Source organism: Rhineura floridana, chromosome 2, assembly GCF_030035675.1.
Source record: "Rhineura floridana isolate rRhiFlo1 chromosome 2, rRhiFlo1.hap2, whole genome shotgun sequence".
Lineage (NCBI taxonomy): Eukaryota > Metazoa > Chordata > Lepidosauria > Squamata > Rhineuridae > Rhineura > Rhineura floridana.
The window spans coordinates 51,631,283-51,656,088 of NC_084481.1; the positions used below are offsets into that span (position 1 = coordinate 51,631,283).

At 42.0% G+C, this 24,806-nt stretch overlaps 1 protein-coding gene across 5 annotated transcripts in view; it reads left to right on the forward strand.

The window, feature by feature from the left end:
* KCNH7 (potassium voltage-gated channel subfamily H member 7) overlaps nt 1-24,806 on the forward strand; it is a 466,148-nt gene that overhangs the window by 433,907 nt on the left and 7,435 nt on the right. For 4 of the 5 annotated variants that reach the window (XM_061608627.1, XM_061608623.1, XM_061608624.1 and 1 more), the window contains one exon: nt 2,647-2,815. In XM_061608627.1, coding sequence (XP_061464611.1) covers nt 2,647-2,815 — 169 coding nt within the window. Of the gene's footprint in view, nt 1-2,646; nt 2,816-5,831; nt 5,878-24,806 lie in introns of those variants that run through there. The other variant, XM_061608626.1, reaches the window with a different exon arrangement.

A 24,806-nucleotide genomic window follows, 5' to 3' on the forward strand; every position in this document is an offset into this window, starting at 1 on the left:
CCTTCACTGTCAGATTTTTGCAAGTGAGGTGTACAGGATTTGATTGCTAACAGATAACATAAGAATTATGAGAATAAATTATTGAAATGCCTAAGGATGTGTAAAACATCACGGGTTCTCTGTGAAATACCATATGCAATTCCTACACACTCCAAGTGATGTGTGTGTGTGTGCATATGTGCATGTTTCACTGATTTCCCTCCTTGATGTAAATAAATATACCTATGTAAAAGAAGAAATCTTGCATCATTTCACTATATCAAAAAAATCCAGCAGAACACCGAGTTGTTGTTTTACAATCCAGAATAGTAACTGGATTCCTCAGGTTTATGTAAAATATTAACACTCATACATTTGCAGTTTGGAAGCTCACCTTTTTTCTTTTGGCCACCAGAAATGTGTTTTTGCAGCTATAGCAACATTTTCCAAGGCAACCTAGTGCAAACTGTACTCTGGGCTAAATTTAGCAAGTTTAAGAGGTGTCTGCTTTATTGGCTGTGGAGACCTTGTCCAACTGCCTGGAATCCGTGAGTGGATGGATGGGAAGGAACAAGCTGAAGTTGAACCCTGATAAAACTGAGGTACTACTTGTGGGGGACAAGAGAAGGTTGGGTGACATTGACCTGAAGTTCAATGGGGTGAGTTTACCCCTAAAGGACCAGGTCCGCAGCCTTGGGGTTGTGCTTGATTCCAGGCTGTCCATGGAGGCTCAGATTTCGGCAGTGAGCCGGGCAGCCTGGTACCAACTACACCTCATACGAAGGCTGCAACCCTACCTTCCTGTTCATCAGCTCCCACTGGTGGTACATGCCCTGATCACCTCTCGTTTGGACTACTGTAATGCGCTCTACGTGGGGTTACCCTTGAAAACGGTCCGGAAATTACAACTGATACAAAATGCGGCGGCTCGACTACTTACGAATAGTCGCCGCCGAGATCACATCACACCAGTGTTGTTCGACCTACACTGGCTTCCAGTTGTTTTCCGAGCCCAATTCAAGGTGTTGGTATTGACCTTTAAATCCCTATACGGTTTCAGCCCAGTTTATCTCACGGAGCGCTTTCAACGCCACCAATTATGCCGCCTGACAAGATAGGCCACACAGGGCCTTCTGTCAATCCCGCCAACAAAAACAGCCAGATTGGCGGGTACTAGAGAGAGGGCATTCTCAGTGGCGGCCCCCACTCTTTGGAACTCCCTCCCACAAGATCTCCGGCATGCCTCTTCCCTAAATGTATTTCGGAAAGCCTTAAAGACCTGGCTTTTTCAGCAGGCCTTCGGGGTATCCGGGGAGGGTTAATCGATATAATTGTAATGCCTCCTGCCCAGTTTTAATATTGTTGTTGTAGATCTGTTGTTTTTATTGTATTACTGTATTTTATTAATTGTATTTTAATAATTTTGTAAGTCGCCTAGAGTGGCCATTGGCCAGATAGGCGACGAAGGAATTAAATTTATTATTATTATTATTATTATTATGATCAAACACAAACCAAAATAATTTTCCTTTGTTTGTATCCTGGGGCTTTCAGTGGTGTTATTAAGAACTAATCATCTTTCATATTTGTGTGCGTGCATGCGTGTGTGCGTGCATGCATGCGTGCACGCGTTTGGTGGTGTGGTTATTATGGTTCGGTTCGGTCAACTGTGGTTGTTTTCATTGCCATTTTAATTGAATTAATTGAATTAATTCAAAATACTGTTTTCTGCAACACCTATAAAGATATGGCTGTGAATGCATGCCTGTTAATATTGTTTATTAGTTTATTTAAAGTCATTTATATCATGCTTTTCCTTCTTAAGGACATCAGGGAACTGTACACAAGAAAAAGAGTAACATATAACAGACAATATAAAACAACAGCAGATAATACAGCAGCCAAAATATCTCGGAGGCCTAAAAAGCCTGATTAGAAAGAAAAATTTAACTATCCTTGTACAACTATGTTTTTATTTCTTTATTTAAGGCATTTATATACCACTTTTCAGGCAGCCCTCACAAAGCAGTTTACATAAAATTATTACAACAATAATACAACGATATTAGTGTTTTGATTGGACGATTTCATTCTTGTGTGTATGTCTTTTAAAAGATTAATCACCAATGTAGAACCCATTCATATGGGACCCTCTGAAAACTGGATTGGCTAGTATAATTTTAACTTTGCCTCTGTACCTGAAGTAAAACGTTACCGGCACCAGTGATATATGCATTATAACCTATGTTTACTTGGAAACAAATCTCACTGACTTCAGTAATGCTTAGGCTGAAACATGGGGGATGGGGGAGGTATAGTAGCCAAGTGGCTTTAAAAAACAACAACACTGAAGCAGCCACAGGGGATTGCAATGTTGAGTGGGGAGGGGCTTCTTAACCCTTTGACTGTTTTTCTGCTCAAAATTGCCTCCTCCCCCCACTGCTTTTCATCCTGCGGGGAAACAAAAATACAGGTATCCGTATCTCTTCCTCTGCAGCTGAAAGGGGAAAAATCTTGCCAGAAGGAAAAGCAACGACTGAGCATTACCATGAGGACAAGCTAATGCACTTTTGTGGGCATTCCCTAACATAGCATATTTTGTAGCTTCATTTATATAACATCTGCATGTTGCTGACCATCATTCTTTATCACCTTGTGTTTTGGCAGATATCACGGACAGAAGAATCTGGGAGGAGGATTGCAGCAGGGGGGCCCAGGAGTCATCCAGCCAGTCAGCATTACCCCATGTCACATGGGGCATCTCCGAAACAGAAAGTGAGATCAACTATGGGGAAGTGGAACAGAGGCTAGATTTACTTCAAGACCAACTCAGCAGGTAAAAAGGGGCATGAGGGAAAGGTTGAAGTGACGTTTGGCATGATTAATAATGATAATAGCATTTACATATCTGTTCAAGTGTTCAACCTGTTTCTCATACATTATGGTCACATCTGCACTTTACATTTAAAGCACTCTTATGCCACTTTAACAGTCAAGGCTTCGCCCAAAGCATCCTAGGAACTATAGTGTGTGCTGAGAGTTGTTAGGAGACACCTATTCCTTTCACAGAGCTACAATTACCAGAGTTCCCTGGGAAGAGTGATTGATTGTTAATCTACTCTGAGAATTGTAGCTCTGTGATAGGAATAGAGCAGCCTTTCCCAACCTTTGGGTCCCCAAATGTTCCTGGACTACAGTTCCCATAATTCCTGACCATTGGCCATGCTGGCTGGGGCTGATGGGAATTGTAGTCCAGCATCATCTGGGGACCCAAAGGTTGGGAAAGGCTGGAATAGAGGGTCTCCTAACAACCCTCAGCGCCACAATAAGCTCCAGTTCCCAGAATTATTTGAGGGAAGCCATGATGATATGAGTGCTTTAAATTTAAGTTGCGCATGTGGCCTACTCACTACTAACCCAGCCTTTCCCAACCAGTGTGCCTCCAGATGTTGTTGGACCACAGCTCCCATCAGCCTCAGCCAGCATTGCCAATGGCTGAGGCTGATGGGAGTTGTGGTCCAACAACATCTGGAGGCACACCGGTTGGGAAAGGCTGCACTAACCCGTTAAAAAAAGATTGGTCAGTATTATGTATTAATTACACTGTAAAAAGGGGGCTGAGGTTGAGTGATAACATCATGCTATTGTGACTAGCAAATCAGTTCAGCACAGAGGTTAGGTCTGAACTTCAGGTCTGAACTTCAAATGTCTAGTTTTACAGATGAGTCTTTTAGCTTCTGTGCCAGGAGTCACCAACATGGCGCCCATGTGCCCACAGAGCTTGTCCCTGATGTCCTGAGGGTCTGCTCCCCTGCTGAAGTTAGGCTTGAAAGAAGCATTCTGTTGTTGCCAGTAGAATATCTGCTTGGTTATGGTGTGCACATGGTTTTGTACGACAGTTTATCCAGTTTGCACCTATGCCCTCGAGCCACAAAAGTGGCAGCTCCTGCCCTAGTCTGTACTGCGTCTCAATGCTTTCGCATCCCAAGAGCTGAGCCAAAAGGACAAATAGGTCCGTCATTTTAGGGAAGACGTGGAGAACATTGAATTGCTCAGTTATGTCTGTTTCCTAAAGCAGGGATTCCTAAACTGTAGTCCACAGACCACCAGCGGTCCATGAGCTTCATTCTGGTGGTTCACAGCATGTCTATGAAAATGCAGTTTAAAATCATGCAGCATCAAGCACAGCACACTGCAATTGCTACAACAGGTAGAAAAATCATTAAGTGGTTCCCTAAGACCCTCCGCAATCTCCCCGTGGTCTGTGGGGAAAAGGTTTGAGAACTACGGCCTTAAAATATTTCCTGATTCCTTTCTCTATGTGTTTTCTTTTCCTTGAAAAGGGAAGTTTGCAATGTCACCACAGTCGTTTCCCTTATTGAACGCAGGAACCTAATGAGTCAGTATGATGTGAGAAATATTTTGCTGCTTTCTTTGTAATAAACAGCAGCAAACTCACTCCCCCCAAAAAAATGCTCTATAAGAGCCCAAACACTTTTTTATGCTCTGCCAGAAAAACAGTCATTTTCTTTGTCAAAATGCTGCATAGGTAAGCTTCTTCTTCCTAATGCACTCAATATAAATTTTCATCTCTCCTCTCAGTGCCTTCCAGGTTTGGTGGCAGTTGGTTAAAGAATACAGCTCTCAGCATCATTTAAAATAAAGTTAAGTGATGTTGATTAGTCATGCAGTACAGTTCAACATATAACTGCATCTATTTCAGAGTATTCAGAATGAATTTGTTTCAGCCAGTAATTCCAAAAATAAATAATTTATGGTCACTATAGAAATAACATGGAGGAATGTAACAATCCTCAGCAGAGTATAAGATAGCATGAAATAAAATAATGTTCTGGGACTGAGCTGAGATGGATGATTTCTACGAATCCCTTCTCCAGCCTATGAATTGGGATCTGCAGTGGAAGAAACCCATTCTGCTGGTCACACAACTTTCCTTTGTTAAGTTAGTGTGGGAGCTAATGAGTTTGTCAAGTAGGCGCTATTACCATATGCGAGAATATAGCACAGAGATACCCTGTTGCTATTGGAACTCTTTCTGGAAAGAGCCCCCCCTCCCCCCCAATCCTGGAGCCAAAAAGAGACTTTTGTTTTTAGTCTAGTCTGGAGAAGCTGGGAACTAGGAGGACACACAGAGAGGCCTGCTCTCTGTACCATGACTTTGGTGTGCTTCCCTACAACCCTGATGGAAAAGCAGGTTCTGTTGGACTGTTAATGCTGTGAACCCCTCCATATTATGCTCAGGTTGTATATATGTGTAAATAAAAACCATATATGCTATAAGACAATAGCCTATCTTTAGCTTACAGTCATCTGCATGATCATCCAGAATTTGTTTTTGTCAATATTTTGCAGAAACCAAGGCAAAATGGCTACCTTTGGTGTAATTACCTGCAAGTAAAAATCCCAATTTCTGATTATTTAACCAGTTGGCACATACTGTATCTTCAGTAGCAGACAGTATTCTGCACATTGTTCATAACAGAAGAAAATTAATCATTTAGGAGATAGTCCACTGCTTCCTCACTACAAACACAGCATCTTAGGTTAGGTTTTATGAGAAGGTATGTTACTGCCCATCTAACACAACCAAAGGCACTCACTGAATTCTTCGCAGCGGCAAAAGCTTTCTGTTTTGCAAAGATGGGCTGGGATCCAAAGGACTGCACAATTGGTTCCAGATGCGCAAGGGGAGCTTGGGCTTGTATTCCTTAAAGAGCTGCCCACCGTGTCTCATTTCAAACCATTTTGGACACAGCGAAGGATCATAGCTCCATGTGAGAGCATCTGCTTTGCATGCAGAAGGTCTCACGTTCAATCCCCTGCATTTCCAGGTTGGGTTAAGAGAGATCCCTGCCTAAACCCCTGGAGAGCTGATGCCAGTTGCTGCAGATGGTACCGAGCTAGATGGACCAGTGATCTAACTCTGTATAAAGTGTAATCATTGTGTACCAAGGAGAAATGTTAACAATTTATCATTAAAGTGAGATGATGCTGAACAAATACTTTTCTTCCTCATCTTAAATTCCAGTTCAGCCTAACCCATCAGAAGCTAGAAAATCATCTCAAGCGAAAGCATATGTAATTGAACAAAGGTGACATGTTCTTTAAGCCAAGGTGGCAGGTTAGGGTAACCATTTGCAACTGTTCATGAAGACAAACCTTGGTAAACCTATCTTCTGCCATGTGCAAACGTTTTTAGCTAAAGACATACAGATTGTCTGCACTGGAAGTACCCGGTCTACTAAAACGGAAGGGGTGCCCAGTGGGGTGCCCAAAACAGCATTTAGAAACTTGTTCTGAGGTTATTCCAAAGAAAAAGAAAGCACTCCCCCCAAAAAAAACCCTTCAGATTCTGTGGGTGCAATTTATTTTTTCAAGATTTTGAAAAATTGGAATTACTTGTCCTGCACAGATCTCCAGGACCTGTTCCATTTTAGTTCCAGGGCATGATCTGAGGGCATACGATATAGCAACCCTGCTGAAGCTGAAGAAATCTGGGTCTGGTCAGTGGTTGGCAGAGCTTGGAAGTAACTCGTTAGAAATAACGAGTTACTTTTAATTAGTTACTTTTTTGCGTAACGAGTGGGTAACTTAGTTACATTTTACTTGTAACAGAACGAGTGGTAATTTTATTACTTTTTAACTGTAACTATAACTTTCCGGCGTTACATTTGGACATTACTGGGAGGGGGGGACAGGAAGTCTGCTCCTGTGATTGGTGAGCAAAAGACATATGCCTCACACTAGGCTTCTGCGCACTGTTGCTCTTCCCTCGTGCTCTGTGTTAGGAGGCACGAGGGAGGAAGTGGAGAGCCAGACCGTGCTGGAGGGCAAGGCAGAAGCAGAAAGCAGAAGCAGAATGGAGGTGAAGAGCTGAGGTGAGTGATGATGGTGTGTGTGCGTGCGTGCCCCCACTGCTTGTTCTGCCGCCTTCCTTCCCGCCTGCCGCCTCCTCTCCCCTCCTGCTTGTCGGTGGCTCCCCCTCCTGCTGCTGCTTCCCACACTCAACCTTTCTAAGGGAACATTTTCAGGCAAGCACCACCTCGATCGCAGTAGTTGAATCTTGAACAAAACGCACGTTCTTGTCAATTGCAAAGTGAAACTGACGAAAATGTAAGATCACCTCTCCTGGAGGTCTCCCCGGGCTCGTTCCTGGGCGGTGCGACTAACAGGAAAGGAAGAGGCGAGACGCTGCGTTTTGGTCTCTCCTGCAAGAAACACGCAGCTGATGGGATTATTTCTGGGGCGAGAGAGGTGCAAGGGGTCAGCTTTGAGTTGGGGGCTGATCAAGATAAGTGGCTTAGGAAACGGGCACAGGCTCCCCTTCTTAGGAGTAAGCTGATGAGGACGGGAGGCAGCTTCTGGGTGCAGGAATTGGTGGGAGTCTCCCTTGTGCACACAGTCCATGAGTTGCCTGCCTATAGGGTGGTATTCAACAAACTCCTTGGGCCAGCAGAACAACTCCAACTAGTGCAAGGGGATTTCCCCCTCCTCTCCCCCACATGTGCTTCATAACAACCCCAGATCTGCTCTGGAGGGTGGGGGAAATCTCAGAACAAATTTAGGGAGTGCATGTGAGAGAAGAAGGAGTAAACGTTCTGTTGTGCAAGAAAAACTCCTTGTGCTGACAAAATGCTTGTGATAGTGCTACATTGAGTACAGCCCATAGTATAGTTTTCAAAGAATATTAGCAGCTTTAGCTTTTTAAGTAGAGATGAATCCCCTGCCACTAGCAGAAATAACCATTAAAAGGTTTTGATCAGTGGATAAAAGTAATCACTCATCAGTTTTTGTGATGGAATTTTAGAGTTCAAAGACCAAAACTCAATTATAGTCCATTTGCTTATATTCACTCTTATACATTCCACCAAAACTAATAAACTATGAGGTTTCTTGGCTGGAAGAAGGGAAATATTGGTGCAAGAAATTAATGCTGAGTAAAATTTACTGAGATATTTGTGTATTATCAACACGCACGCACCCACACCCACACAATCTGCATTTGAAGAGAAAAGGCTGAGTAGCTGCTGCATGAGCCAAGAAAAATGCTGCCTTTTTAGAGAACTGATGGCTTTGCTGAATTTCAGAAATGTGTTTGAAATCAGAGAGGTCTGTTTATTGGGAGGTTATAAAAAATAGATAGGACAAGACATGACTTAGACAATTTCAAGTCTCTCCCTCTAACAGCTGCCCTTTGCTATGACCCTGACCTTTAGTTTCATCACGCCAAAAGTTCCTTAAATATTTGTTCAGATATTTTGGGAATAGGCAGGTAACAGCTATGATGTCTGCTCTGATTAGTTTCCAAGCTGAAGAATATGATATTAAGGAAAATATATTGTAAGAATTCCTAGGGACTCATTATTCTGGAAATAGTAAAGCATTCATATGTAAAGTGCATGTTGAGATGTAGCATTATAAAAAAAATACTTTTTACTAACCAAACAATTTGGTGCCAGAATAACAGGAAACAAATATTACATTGTTAAGCCATCCCTACATCTTTATTTTCTAGTGGCCTGTATAATTAGCTTTGAGTGCTATAGTCAGGTCTGTGGCTTCCTTTGGAATCAGTCCATCTCTTGTTTGGCCTTCCTCTTTTTCTACTCCCTTCTGTTTTTCCCAGCATTATTGTCTTTTCTAGTGAATCATGTCTTCTCATGATGTGTCCAAAGTATGATACATAGAGATCGGGAATACCATGGTCTGAATGATCCTGACTTTAGTGTTCAGTGATACATCTTTGCATTTGAGGACCTTTTCTAGTTGTCTCATAGCTGCCCTCCCCAGTCCTAGCCTTCTTCTAATTTCTTGACTATTGTCTCCATTTTGGTTAAGGACTGTGCCAAGGTATTGATAATCCTTGACAAGTTCAATGTCCTCATTGTCAACTTTAAAGTTACATAAATCTTTTGTTGTCATTATTTTAGTCTTTTTGACGTTCAGCTGTAGTCCTGCTTTTGTGCTTTCCTCTTCAACTTTCATTATCGTCATGATCTGTGGGTGGGTGGGAGGCAACAAGGGAGGAGGTGGAGAGTGAGACAGGGTGGAGTGGAGAAAACAATTGTTTTAAAAAATGGAGTGGAGGGGAAAAGGAGCCAGAGGTCAAGAACATGGATAAAGGAAGAGAAGGAGGCAGAAGCAGAATGGAGATAAAGAATTGTGGAGGTGAAAGATGACAACGTGTCTGTGTGTGTGTTTGCACTTGGCACATAAAGCGGCCTCCACCACCCTCTCTGGCTACTGTGCTGCATTTGCAGTATTTTAACTTTTTTGCATCTCAGGGGAAAATGTTTGCTTTGGTGAGTGTCCCTTAGTTGGTGGCAGGGCAGGGTCCAGGAGGTGGTTAAGTGAGAGAGATTATGCTTGCTGGCTGAGTGGGGGGGGGGGTTGCACTTGATTTTACATGCAAAGATCTGAGTAGTGGCCTCTGCCTCCCTCCCTTACCAGTGGAGAGACCACCATTGCTATAAAAAGAATTATTCTACTCCGTATGTATGTGTGTGTGTTTATTTTTAATGTTGTTTTAGGCTATTTAGATGTGCAGCAGCCAAGGCCAGCACCTTGTAGACTTTTATTTAAAAAGTAACTGAAATGTAACTGTAGTGATTACTTTTGAGAAAAAGTAAAGTAATCAGTTACTTTCAGAGCAATTGTAATTGTAACGGTAATTACTACTTTTTTGGGCCATGTAACTGTAACTGATTACTTTTTAAAAGTAATCTTCCAAGCTCTGGTGGTTGGATAGGAGACTGCCTGGGAATCCCATTTATGCTGTCTTTAGCTCCATCAGGGAAGAAAGGCAGGGTATAAATATAACAAATAAATAAAAACTGTAGCTGTACTTGATCCAAATGACATTTCCAGCTACCAGAACCAAAAAAGAAAAACCCTAAACAATAGAATGATTTAACCTGCTCTGTTTTATTGACATCAACCTTTCACAACATATGTTGGATCATTTTATGTTCAAAGGCAATCACTTTGTTTTTATCTTTATTTATTTATATTTATATTCTGCTTATGTGCTAAATGGCTTCTAAGTGGTTTACAAGTAGAAAATCAGTTATAAAATCCATACATAATTAAGGATGGGATCCATTGACCCGTGGCGGTTCGAAAGCATTCCATCGACCTAACTGGCTGGTATGGATTCATGTTCATTCTTTACCCGCTATCTGCTGGTTTTATGATCTTTTTTTTTCCCTCCCCCAAACTATTCATACTAATATCAATATTTTTAAAAGAAATAGCAATAATTTCAGTGGAAATATCAATATTTTTTAGAAAATATCAAAAAATGAAAGGAAATATTAAAAAAATTGTTAAAGCAGTGTAAAGAGCAATTAAAACAATTAGATAAGCAAGTTCAAGTTCAGGGTAATGGTTGCCTAAACAGGTGTGTCTTGGAGAGCCAGCGGAATGCCAATACCAACAAGGCTTCTCATATTTCAGTAGGGAGGACAGTCCACAACACCAGTGCCACTTTAGGCTGCCAGTAAATCATTGTACTCAGTGAGACTTCCTTCTGAGCAGATAAGTGTTTCTGTAAATAAATAGAGTAAAACTGTTTTATGATTATCCACAATCTGTTGGTAGAGAACTAATGCATGAGTAGATGAAATGACAGAATAAGCATTTTAAAAAGAATAATGTAACTGTATTAGACTTTGGTCACTTCTAGATTACCTATTTGTTGAAGATTTGTTTGCCCAAAGTTTGCAAGGAGGTTATACGTTGTTGGCTGTTTATTAAGCATTTATTCTGATTTGTTTTCAGGGAGGTTATTCAGTGTTGCATCCAGCTATTGTTATCCACACTTTCCAGTTAGGGTTGCCAGGTTCAGGGCCTGAGACTGATCCTGTATCTTTAGGAGAAGAGAAAGTCAGCCAAGTGCAGGTGTTCTTGCAACATTGTAATGAGAAAACCCACAAGGTGGAATTCTCCCTTCCCCCTGCACAACTTTTAAAGATACAGAAGACCTCTTGGTTGCCAGTGCATTTCCTCCATCCCATTCCTTAACAGAAAAAGGGGGAGAGTGGGTTTGTTGTATGGCACACTTTAATTGCTCAACCTGAATTTACTAATGAGCTATTGAATCCCACCCAAAAATAGCTACTGGAAGCACCCCTCGTTGACCTTAATGAATTCCACCACAATAACCTCCCATTTTAAGAAGTTTCTGGTGCCTACATCTTCAGGATGAATTACAGGTCACATCTTCCTGGTCAGTTTTTCTTTCTCAATCGGAATGATGAACCCAGTCAGTCCTAACCAGGTGGAGATTGCTGCAGCCAAAAGGAAGCACTTTGAAATCAGTATAATAGCTGGCAAGATTTGATGGAACACAGATGATTTATTACACACACCCTTAAGGCAGAAATGAGACTAAAGTCACCATATTTATCGTTTTGACTCCTTCCGTTTAAGGACTAAAGATTACATTTGAAGAAGGCCTTTACCAACTGAAAATCAACATTTTATCATTTCTCACATCTTAGGGCATAAAAAAGAAAAACTAATAATCATGGTCAAGGCCCAACATAATTGTTAGCACTGTATCGTTCTTGACCATATGTGTTAATATCACTTGCCAAGACAATAACAGAGTCATAGAATCATAGAATCATAGAGTTGGAAGGGGCCTTGTAGGCCATCGAGTCCAACCCCCTGCTCACAGCAGGAAATCCACAGCTAGAGGATCTTCCGCAGATAGCTGTCCAGCCTCTGCTTGAAGACATCCAGCGAAGGGGATCCCACCACCTCCCTAGGCAGTCGGTTCCATTGCCGAACTGCCCTTACTGTCAAGAAGTTCCTTCTAATGTCCAATCTGAATCTACGCTCCTGCAACTTAAAACCATTAGACCTAGTCCTACCCTCTGGGGCAGCAGAGAACAAATCTGTACCCTCCTCTATGTGACAGCCCTTCAGGTACTTAAAGAGTGCAATCATGTCACCCCTCAGCCTTCTCTTCATCAGACTGAACATGCCAAGTTCCTTCAACCTTTCCTCATAAGACTTGTTCTCCATACCGGCTATCATCCTCGTTGCCCTCTTCTGAACCCACTCTTAACTTGTCTATATCTTTCTTAAAATGAGGTGCCCAGAACTGAACGCAGTCAATATATCTATTATCTAGTAACTCAATACTAAACACAATTTGTTCCAAGTTAATTCCATATAAAATTTCAGGTTCCCAGGAGCTAATATAGATATTAACTATTAAAAGAGAGGAAAAACCTTTTCAATCCACACCCTAATTCCCAGGAAAAACATCATTCAGGATTGTTTGTTCACACCTCAATTTTAGGACCATATTAAGAAAAAGCAACAAAGCCTTTTTTCTGCCACTTTATTAGCTTTACACCCAGGTAAAATAATTTTGTCTGAATCAGTAGTGACAAGCCACATTTCCTGTAAACAAATCATATTGTGTCTACAGAGGTTTTTTTATATATATAACATCAACCCCAGGGCAACAAGTGGTTCAACCAGCAATATTCCACAGAAACAACAGAGAAGCAGCAGTTATTCTCCATCCTCTGGGGAAAGCTATTTGTCACTGGGACAAGGCATTTAATCAAATCAGGAAAGAAACACTCAATTTCTCCTTAATGGAGGTTCATTTCCCTACAAGATTTCACTAGATGGTAATGAAGATTGTCTGCCATAAGTCTTTTCTTTTAGGCAGCCTAGAATTAATATGTGATCCAGAATTGTCAACCAGTGACATAATTTGCTGTCAAACAGGGTCCTTTTTCTTTCTTAGCCAGGGCTTGGCACTATTTATTTATTTATTATATTTATACCCCGCCTTTCTTTTCATGATTGAAACCCAAGGCAGCTTCCACATGGTTCCCAGGCCATCTCCCATCCAGGCACTGACCAGACCTGACCCTGCTTACCTTCAGCAGGGAGCTGGCCTTATGTGCCTTCAAACCATAGCCTGGGACCTTGACACTAGGTAATACGGGAATCATATTGGGTTTTGCTGAATTTTTATCTACATATACAAACTTGTGTTTTTGGCCTTTTGATTGACTAAGGGGTTTTCCTGATCTATATTTTCTAAATATTTATTTGTTCTATGTTTGTTCCTCTAAAGGAAGGAAAGTCTTCTCTAGAAAGAAAGAAGCAATTTACACTTCTCATACAGATTTGCTTTTTTCTTCTCATAAGATATCTAAATATCTTCATTGTTGAGGTAAACATCCAGGGTACTTCTTTATAATCAGAATCTTGGTTTTACATTCTTGAGCTGGAATCAAGTGGACTACTTATTAACAATGAATCAATAAGGAACTGTTTAAAATCAAGATCAGCACTGGTCCCGGTTTGTAGAACACAGTAGCTTTCTAGTGCACAGTAGCATGGAAATTTTACAGAGCCATCAATTTCTTTCTAAGCTTGTGTTTTGGATATATTAGAAATAAAATTAAAGTACAATTGGAAGAAGTTGCATAAACTTAGCCTCTGTAGATCAAAGAGATCACTGGAGACACTGGGTCCAACAGCCTTGGCTGCATTTCTCATTCGGTTTCAGGATGTCTTAATCAAATTTCGATCAGTATTGAATATTTGGCCTGTTTGTACTTCAACATCAGAAGTAAGATTCTGGAATGGACTAAGATTTCTAGAAGAAGAAGAAAGATACGCTTCCAATATTACAATATTGCTTCTTAATGCTTTGTTCATTGTTAAATTCTCATCCAACAGCAATGTTCAAATTGCTGGAGAGGGAGCCTTGGCTTGTCACTTACCTTTTGAGATATCCCCTTAAGGTGCCTCCATGCTGTCATTATTTTGTGGGAGGGATTCAAGCACATGGCAGAACTTAAGGTTTGTGCAATTAAAGTGGATTAAATTGCTCTGTCACCCTAGCACAGCAAATCCAATTTTTTAAAAATAGACTTCTTGCAGTGTCCACAGTGACAGGGAAATACATTGAAAAGTATGGAATGAATTAATGATTAACAGGAAGATGTGTAAACATTCTGCAAGCAAATCAGGATGAATATTTGTTGTCAGATAACCACCCTATAAAAATATGAGAATGAATGCTCCATAAAGACAGGGCATAGTCTGACTAGCCTGTAAGAACTGTGCAAGCAAAGCAGTGTTACTTATGTCTGCCAGAACCTGTGTCTCTACACCCCACATATAAGTTACCCCTAAAACACATTTCCTACAGAGGTGAGATCTTTTGTGTGGAGACAATTGCACTCTGTCCTCAAAATGTGTCTAAACCAGCATTTCTCAACCTTTGGGTGCCCAGATGTTGCTGAACTACAACTCCCATCAGCCCCAGCCAGAATGGCCAATGGTCAGGAATTATGGGAACTGTAGTCCAGCAACATCTGGGGATGCAAAGGGTGGGAAAGGCTGGTCTAAACTACTGAAACTCAGAAATTCCACCCTAAAATACCTCTGGATGCCCAACAGATATATCCACTGATTGCAAAGAGAACATTTTTTGATTACACATTAATTAATGTGATGGAGCATATATATAAAATCACAGGTGCATTTAACCTAATTCCCTGACACATTCATAACCCTAATCTAAAAAAATGAGAGAACCTATCCTATAAGGTAAAATAAAAGTGCTGGAGCATAACAACTTGCTGTGAAACTCCAAGAAGACAGAGAAAGATTGCAAGGTTTGCCTATCCTGGCTCCATTGAGCTTTCTTGCAACTTTGTGAGTGTAAGTATGCAGTGAAACCAGGACCAAAAGTTTAGGAACTGAAATTCTATGTCTTGAAAGTGATTTCAGTTCTTGTTCTTTTAAACTTGTCTGGTTGATCACACAACCGGGAAATAGAACCCTTACCAGAATCCTGTGCTGCCTAGGCCCATGGCGCCTGCCCGCCTGTCCCACCTACTTCTCCGGTCACTGTGAATGCCATGCACACTGCAGGTGCGCATGCCTACCATCAACCAAGATGGCGGCAGGGATGTCAGGCCATTAGAGAAACCCCACCATCATCTTAGTTGATATTAGGCATGTGCATGCAGCAACACGACATTCACAGCAATGGAAGAGGTAAGTGGGGTGTGTGTGTGTGCAGGCTTATTGAAACATGTGCTATCTGTATAGGGGATACCTGGGAGCTCCCTCTCCTCGATCTGTGGCAGGATTGAGAGCTGCCACCATCGCAGATCATGGAATGCGAGCACTACCCACCCTAAGGAGAGGCCCTTCAGGAGCCCTCTGGGCCACAGGGGCCCTCAGCCAGGGCCCGACCTAGCTGCCCTTTGGCACCAGGCCTGGGTGTTGCATTAAAGTTGTTCCTTGAGAGAGTAGTGTAGGTGTGTAGAAGCATTGGCACCAACTTAGCTGAATAACAAGGCTAAAATCTACCCTTTAAGTATATTTTTAGATTCCTGTAGGTATGTATGCAAAAAGAGGAGTATGATGGCATCGGGAAGAATGAGAGGAGGTGGGAGTATCCCCTCGAACTTTCTAGAACATGGCAAAGTTCAAAAGGTTACAAATTCCTATGCAAAATAGGTACTTGAGATGCCAGTCTTTATAGCCACATATCTACGTGTGGGTCCAGTTCCTTGGGAACTTGGGGTAAATGTTATTGTTCTGCTAACTACCTGAATTAACAACTAAGTGATGTCTGTATTTAACTGAAAATAGAATTTTTAGTTATCTTTTGTGTGCCAAATAGTTTATCAATTTATTTCCTCATTGAGGGCCAGTATGCTGGTCACATAGCACGTGGCAGAGGGGGGCAGAGGTGGAAAGAAGGTAACATTCCCATCATGCCCCACTGGATAATGCCAACTCCTTAGTCCAATTATGAACCAAAGTGCAGGTTTACCACAGGCAACCATTGTCACTTCAAGGTGAATGCTTAGAAAACAGGTTGTCTTAACTGCTGTCTTAGAAGGCATGTGCGTGTTGCCTGAATTTGTTAAGAGTTTGTGGGGCTGGAGTTTGTGGATTTTATTAAGCCTCCCCCCATACACCTTTGCAAGTACAGTCCAAGAAGACATCTGCCTCACAACCAGAAGAAGACTGCCGGGGGGGGGGAGTTGCCCATCTGCATTAATGAAGGACAAATGTTTTACCAAGCAATCCAAGTTGTCATTGGCTGGTGGGAATGGAGCCAGTAGATGTGGAGCCGGCAGAAGGGGTTGCAACATCCAGCTGCTGCTCAGAAGCCTTGGGAGGGGAGGGCCCTGGCTACGAGAGGGCTCAGCAAAAGGAAAGAAAATGCATGTTTTCTTCTGCCACCCATTTTCCAGTGTCGTGTCTCCTGGAACCAGGGGGCTGCAGGACTGCGCTGAATGGGACCTGGATTTTAAACTGCATTAGAAAATCTTATACCCCTTTATAGCACAATCCTATAATAGCCTTCTTAGAAATAAGTCCCATTGAATGCAACGAGGCTGACTCCTTGGTAAGTGAGTATAGGATAACAAACTTAATTGTATTAAACAATTTGTGTCTCAACCTGCTGATTGAAAGCCACTGGGGTTACTAGAGTCTCTAAAGGGAAGGCGCACGCGTCCTGAATTATGGCAGATTACTTGTCAACTGATAGAGCAAATAGTTCATTAATAGAAAATCTAATAGCCCTGACTAAAAAAAACTTTAATCAGTCTGTGAAAAAAAAACATTCTGAACAATGTAACCCGGTACATTGGCTATAGAACAAACAGATGAGAGAATTGGTGGTCTATAGACAATTACCTACTGAAGGTATTGGAATAAGATTCCAGGAATTACAAGCTGCTTTGTTTAGCTTATTGTCAGTAAGATCAACAGGGAAGTTTTATCTGTGCTTTCTTTACAGAAGTTCCTGCGATCAAAAGAAATATGTAACCAAATTTATTTGGAAAGTTACTGAAGTCGTTAGTAGTAGCAGAAGTAGTTGTTAGTAATAGCAGAAGACTCCCTAGGCCACTCTGCTGCCAAGCAATAAGCAAATCTAAAATATAAAAATACAAATATACATGCAAATTAAGATGTAAAAAATGCAAACAAAAATTCCAAGGACCCCACAGTAAAGCACAGGCAGAATGAGTGAACAAAACAAAACAGGACTTTTCCAAGCTCTGCTGCCCAAGCCCTCCTCTGCATGTGTTTAGACAATTTAGGGGCAACCTGAGTGTAATTAGAAGACAGGGTTCAGTGAAAACGTATTGGAAATGAAATGGCTAATGCCAACAACTCCAAGCGCTTTATCATCTGAAATGATTGGCTCAGTATAAGCTGACAAACTATACAGGCTCCTTAGTAAGACAGGCTCCTAAACGTCTGAAACGGGCTCCAACAGTTCAGTCCTTAAAACAGATCCTATTCTAACCAGGAAAATGTTGTAGTTGTCCCCTGAAATTGCAAACAGTCTGAAACAGGCATGAAACAGAAGGTGTCTCTTGGCTTTAATCTTTGGTTGCTTTGAGCTGCTAGTTTCCGACATGGCCTGCTGAGCTCCATGCCCACACCCCTTCCCATACACAAGTGGAATAAATCTTGCAAATGGGCACAAAAAAGGGCTTACAAGCAGGCAAAGCTGCCCGTAATTGGAAATTGGCCTTTGTTCAGACATGTAATCTTTTTTTAAATATATAAAATAAATCATTTCCCTAGGATTCCATTACTGCCAGCACTTTTGTCATGACAAATGGGCCATTTCATCCTGAATTGACAAATTCAGTCTATATTACCCACTGAGTGCTCCTGGGCATATTGTACTGTACATTTTAACAAGCAATTTAAAGCTGATATAAGGGCAAGTCACTTTCTTTGCATTCTGCAAGCCAATAAAACCTGAAGAGCAGTGGCCTAATTTCCAGTGGAAATAAAATAAAATAAAATTCACTAATTGGCCAAAAAAATGCTTGCAATTTAACAACATACCTATAGCCCACAGATATTTCTACCAAACTTTAAAAAGCAGGGAAATTGGGCAGCTATAGTGAATGCACCAGGGGAGTAGGAGACCTGACCTCCTCTCTGAGATATTGGACTGCCCTACAAATTTGTCAAAATGCAAACACAATTTGGGTTGGTCTTTCATAGTCCAATCCACTTCCTGTGTAGCTTGGAACAATTTGGGAACATGTGCCTCTGAGTATATGGTGAGTGGTGGCAACATCTGCCATCTCCAAAGATGGAGAATTAATTTTTTGTATGTTTGTTGGTGCTCTTCTTACGTTGCTTCTTTCCTGTGTTATTACTGTTTCTACAGAGAATCTAACCTAGAAAATTATATTTCTTTCATTATTCATTCTAGAAATCTGTCAAATTTATTCATTTCAAATACTTTTTATTGGTCAATGTCATATGATGGTGAAGATAGCCTTTTGTGTTTCAAACTGGAGGTTATGTTCTATTTCTATTTTGGGTGCATTAACAGTTGAATCTGAAACTGGAGTTTGATATAAAATCAGACTGATTACAATATGTTGCTACTTAAGCAATAACTGTAGGTATTGGAAAAAGCAAAGTTGACCTGCCCAAGATGCATGTTTTCAGTCTGCTATGCTTAAATCACTTCCCTTAAAGAAAATAGGGCATGATCAATTAAAAACATAAGTACACCTAGAATTTTGCTAGAATATTTTTCACTTCCCACTGTTTTATCTTGTGCAGACTGAGACACTCCTCATGTCCATTGGAAGCTATTCTGCAGAATAGTCAGTGCCATTATTCCACAATTGTTTTTGGAATTTTTTTAGTGTACATTTTGCACAATGTTGCTGTACACATATTCACAGAAATGGAAGCAAAACAAAATGATTTCCTATAGGAAACTTCACTAAGTTTGCAAAGTAAATTGAGCATAGTTAAAGTGACTATTTGAACTATATCAACTCTCTTAATGATGTTGCTTCCTCTGTTCTAAACCAAGATCAGCACAGCACATGTCTTGTTTCTGTTATTTGGGCTGATTGCAGGAGGGAGGGAGAGGAGGGGAGGAGGGAGGGCAGAGGGGAGGAGGGGGAGGGGAGTAGGTGGGAGGGGGAGGGGAGAAGGAGGGCAGGTTTGATTATTTGCATACTTATTGAGTTCAGTGGGATTTACTTCCATGCAAACATGCTTAGGATAGGTAAAACTGACCATGGGGGGGAAGGAGGAGAAGAGGAGGAGGAAGGAAGATGGGAGGGTAGGAAGAAAGGAGAGAGGAAGGAGGGGAAATGCAGGTCTGATCATTTGCATGCTTATTGAGTTCAGTGGGATTTCCTCCCGAGCAATCATGCTTAGGATAGGTGAAGCTGACCATGGGGAGAAGGAGGAGGAGGCAAGGAGGGCTGGAGTGGGCAGGGGAGGAAGAAGAAGGAAGAGGGGAGGGGAAGAAGAAGAAAGGAGGAAGGAGAGAGAGGGAATGAGAGGAGAGGGGAGGGGGAAGGAAAAGGAAGGTCTGATCATTTGCATGTTTTTAAGTTTAATGGGATTTACTCCTGTGCAATCATGCTTAGGATTTGTGAAACTGACTTGGGGGAGGGGAAGAGGGAGGTGGGAGGAGGGGATTGGCACTGGGCTGGCACTGGGCAGTGGGAAAGCCCCTTTCCTTTCCAAAAGGAAAACATTGTGAACAGTATCATTCTTTTTCAGTGTTTCCTCCACCTTTTTATTCTACAGCCGGCACATGTAGCCTCCCACCCAGATTTAAACCAAAGCTGTCACTGGCCACATCCACACCAGACCTTGATTTCACTTTGGACAGTCATGGCTTCTCCCAAAAATCCTGGGAAGTGTAGTTTGTGAAGGGTGCCGAGAGGTGCTAGAAGAGGCCCTATTCCCCTCACAGAGCTTCAGTCCCCAGAAGAGGGGCTGACTATTAAACCACTCTGGCCACTGGAGCTCTGTCAGGGGAATAGGAGTCTCCTAACTACTCTCAGCACCCTTCACAAACTACACTTCCCATAATTCTTTGGGGGAAGCCATGACTATCTAAAGTGAAATAAATGTCTGGTGGGGGTGTGGCCCCCTGATTAGGCAAGCCAATCAGCTGTAAGTCTTGCTTTTAGAACACTGACAGTTTGTTCTTACTGAGCATGCCCAATGTTATAATACACTTCCATGTTAAATTTCTCAAATTAATTAAAAATCAGCCATGCATTTTTTTTAACTGTTAAACTGTAGAAGAGGAAGTATGGGGCAAGGTCAGTAATAGGATTACAGGTACTCTGTGAACATAGCTGATTTTTAATTAATTTCAACAAATTATGAGACCACTGACAGACAAAAGTCCAACGGGTCTGGATTTCTTTTCTCTTGTTTTACACTTTGAACTCTCAATTCTCTCTGACTGTTGTGTGTATCACCATGAAAACTTAGAGGGTTGTTAAGCAAGTGTTTTTGAGTTCAGGACTATAAGTTTTGTAAGGTTTTGTTTTGAAATGTGCTTATGGGAAGCAGCAGAATGGCATGGGGTATATTTTCAATTTAACATTGCCGAATGCAAAAAATCCATGCTGCCACTCTTGTGGCTGTATAATACAGAAACATGACATATGTTACAAAGATAGCAAGTAGCAGGAAGCATGCAGAGAACTCTGCTGCTTGCTCGCTGATAAACCTGCGGCGGTTTCAGATAATCATTTGCAGTGTGGTAGTCACCTAAAAACTCAAGTGTTGTGTGGCTCTGACTGAGAACTGGTGAAAACTGCAGCCTCATCACAACTTCCTTGGATTTCTGAGCAGCTGGCAGAGTGTAGTGAGCGCTGCTTTGTTTTCTTTTATTTATGAATTAAATCTGGCCTAACATTTGACAACAAGGTGCCCAAAGTGGCTCACAACAATTTAAGAGCACTATGTAATCACATCAAAGTAAAAAAATGCAATTCACAACAGAGAGGTAAAAAGAGGAGCAATGGTAGCAAAATCCACAACAGCAGGGAACATCCCCTCCCCAAAATTAAGGCAGACCAAACACCTAACAAAACAGAAATATCTTGACTGCTTTCCTGACAGCCCGTAAAGAGGCAGCCATGCAGGCTTCCCAAGGGAGGGAGTTCCATAATCTTGGCAATGCTGCTGAAAAAAACCTGCCACATGTTTGAGCTTTAATATGTGGTGGAAGGCTGGTGGTGAATGATTCCCTTTGTGCTGAATTTTGAAGCAGCCACTGTACTGTAAAGGATCATTTGAAACCATTTCTGGATTGTGTTTGGGCACATCTAAAACAATCCGTTTTGGACACTTTGATGTGCTATTTATTAATTTTTGTCATTGCTTCAATCAGGAGTAATGAACATGATACCTTGTAGACGTTGTTGGATTAAGAACATAAGAACATAAGAAGAGCCTGCTGGATCAGGCCAGTGGCCCATCTAGTCCAGCATCCTGTTCTCACAGTGGCCAACCAGGTGCCTGGGGGAAGCCCGCAAGCAGGACCCAAGTGCAAGAACACTCTCCCCTCCTGAGACTTCCGGCAACTGGTTTTCAGAAGCATGCTGCCTCTGACTAGGGTGGCAGAGCACAGCCATCATGGCTAGTAGCCATTGATAGCCCTGTCCTCCATGAATTTGTCTAAATTTCTTTTAAAGCCATCCAAGCTGGTGGCCATTACTGCATCTTGTGGGAGCAAATTCCATCGTTTAACTATGCGCTGAGTAAAGAAGTACTTCGTTTTGTCTGTCCTGAATCTTCCAACATTCAGCTTCTTTGAATGTCCACGAGTTCTAGTATTATGAGAGAGGGAGAAAAACTTTTCTCTATCCACTTTCTCAATGCCATGCATAATTTTATACTATCATGTCTCCTCTGACCCGCCTTTTCTCTAAACTAAAAAGCCCAAATGCTGCAACCTTTCCTCATAAAGGAGTCGCTCCATCCCCTTGATCATTCTGGTTGCCCTCTTCTGAACCTTTTCCAACTCTATAATATCCTGTTTGAGATGAGGCGACCAGAACTGTACACAGTATTCCAAATGCGGCCACACCATAGATTTATACAACGGCATTATGATATCGGCTGTTTTATTTTCAATACCTTTCCTAATTATCGCTAGCATGGAATTAGCCTTTTTCACAGCTGCTGCACACTGGGTCGACATTTTCATCGTGCTGTCTCTCTCCTGGTCTCTCTCCTGGTCGGTCACCGCCAGTTCAGACCCCATGAGCGTATATGTGAAATTCAGGTTTTTTGCCCCAATATGCATAATTTTACACTTGTTTATATTGAGTTGCATTTGCCATTTTCCTGCCCATTCACTCAGTTTGGAGAGGTCTTTTTGGAGCTCTTCACAATCCCTTTTTGTTTTAACAACCCTGAACAATTTAGTATCGTCAGCAAACTTGGCCACTTCGCTGCTCACTCCTAATTCTAGGTCATTAATGAACAAGTTGAAAAGTACAGGTCCCAATACTGATCCTTGAGGGACTCCACTTTCTACAGCCCTCCATTGGGAGAACTGTTCATTTATTCCTACTCTCTGCTTTCTGCTTCTTAACCAATTCCTTATCTACAAGAGGACCTCTCCTCTTATTCCATGACTGCTAAGCTTCCTCAGAAGTCTTTGGTGAGGTACCTTGTCAAACGCTTTTTGAAAGTCTAAGCACACTATGTCCACTGGATCACCTCTATCTATATGCTTGTTGACACTCTCAAAGAATTCTAATAGGTTACTGAGACAGGACTTTCCCTTGCAGAAGCCATGCTGGCTCTGCTTCAGCAAGGCTTGTTCTTCTATGTGCTTAGTTAATCTAGCTTTAATAATACTTTCTACCAGTTTTCCAGGGACAGAAATTAAGCTAACTGGCCTGTAATTTCCAGGATCCCCCCTGGATCCCTTTTTGAAGATTGGATTACATTTGCCACTTTCCAGTCCTCAGTCATCCCGAACATTGGCAATATGGCCTGGGGCTGATAGGACTTGTAGCCTAGCAACTTCTGGAAGAAACCAGGTTGGCTACTCCACTGGACTTTGATTGGTGGGTCCCTCAAGACCCACTACAGCATTGCAGTGTGGATCAAAACAACAGCACTACACCTATGTACATGGGGGGCAAGGGGAGAGAATCAGAAGTGGGTCCCCAGATGCATATTGAGGAATTCAAAAGTATTTGGCTGTGAATGCTTTACAATGCAGTCCTATTCAAATATAAATCCCTTTGAATTCAATGGGGCTTACTCCCAGGTAAACATAGATTCACAATTTTAGAGCTGTGTGCCTGACGGAAAGTGTCTTGTTTATACATCCCAGTTGTTTCATAGCTCTTGCATAGGTAGCACTGGGGGGGGGGCAAGCATGCCACCCCCAAATATGTAGCTCTTCTCTCTCCCCATTACTGGGCCCTGACATTTCTTTTCAAAAACAAATTATAATTGAATCATAATAAATTGGAAATAAAAATAAGACTGCAAACTTACACATACTTACTTGAAAGCTTAACTCCATAAAAAGAAAAAGGACTTGCTTCAGACAAAATATGTTTAGGGTGAAGTGTTATTGTGAAATACACTCTTTCTCTTTCAGAAATTGAACATGGGGCACAAAGCTTCTCCTCCTTCCCTCCTCCAAAAAACCACACCCTCTGGTGCAGCCACTGACTTCCTGTCAGGGATGTGAAGCAATACGGCCTTAAACAAAGCCTGAAACTATCTCCTGCCCCTCCGCTCCAAGCAAAACTGGTCCTCTTTCCCCCTTCTTGTGTAAACCTGCTGGGCTGGATCAAGCACAGGCAAACACTTGGAAAGCATTTTTCTGCTACTGTTTTCCACCCTTCAAAAGCTGCCTGTGATCTGCTCTCCGTCATGCAACCCCCTCCCCAACAAAAATATCCAGATTTTGCATTCAGCCACTTCAACTGTATTACCAAGGGGAGATTAATAGTCTTCCTTGTTCCTGTTGAAATCTGGCATTAGCAGATGTGAACTGTGTTATTCAAACAGCACAATACGATCCTATATACTAGTAGTGAACTCATTTATTTATTTTATTTATTTATTTTGTTCAATTTTTATACCGCCCGAAGCCAGAGGCTCTCTGGGCGGTGCACAATAAATACAATACAATAAAAAATACATTAAAATGACAATAGTAACACTGAGCATATATTTTAAACAATTAACAGCCTGGTCTGTATAACAACAATAAAATGTAAAATTTTTAAAAAGCCTGGGAAAATAAAAAGGTTTTAACCTGGCGCCGAAAAGATAAAAGTGTAGGCGCCAGGCGAACCTCGTCGGGGAGACTATTCCATAGTTCGGGGGCCACCACTGAAAAGGCCCTAGATCTCGTTACAACCCTCCGAGCCTCTCTGTGAGTCGGAACTCGGAGGAGGGCCTTTGATGTTGAACGTAGTGAACGGGTAGGTTCATATCGGGAGAGGTGTTCCGCTAGGTATTGTGGTCCCGCACCGTGTAAGGCTTTATAAGTCAAAACTAGCACTTTGAATTTGGCCCGGAAACCGATAGGTAACCAGTGCAAACGCACCAGAACAGGTGTTATATGTGCGGACCGTCTGGTCCTCGTCAACAGTCTGGCTGCTGCGTTTTGCACCAGCTGTAGTTTCCGAACTGTTTTCAAAGGCAGCCCCACGTAGAGTGCATTGCAGTAGTCCAATCTAGAGGTTACCAGAGCATGCACAACTGAGGCGAGGTCGTCGCTGTCCAGATAGGGACGTAGCTGGGCTACCAACCGAAGGTGGTAGAACACATTCCGTGCCACCGAGGCTACCTGAGCCTCAAGAGACAGGAATGGATCAAACAAAACCCCCGAGCTACGAACCTGTTCCTTCAAGGGGAGTGTAACCCCATCCAGAACAGCTTGAACATCCACCGTCTGGGCCGAGAAGGCACTCACCAACAGCGTCTCAGTCTTGTCAGGATTGAGCCTC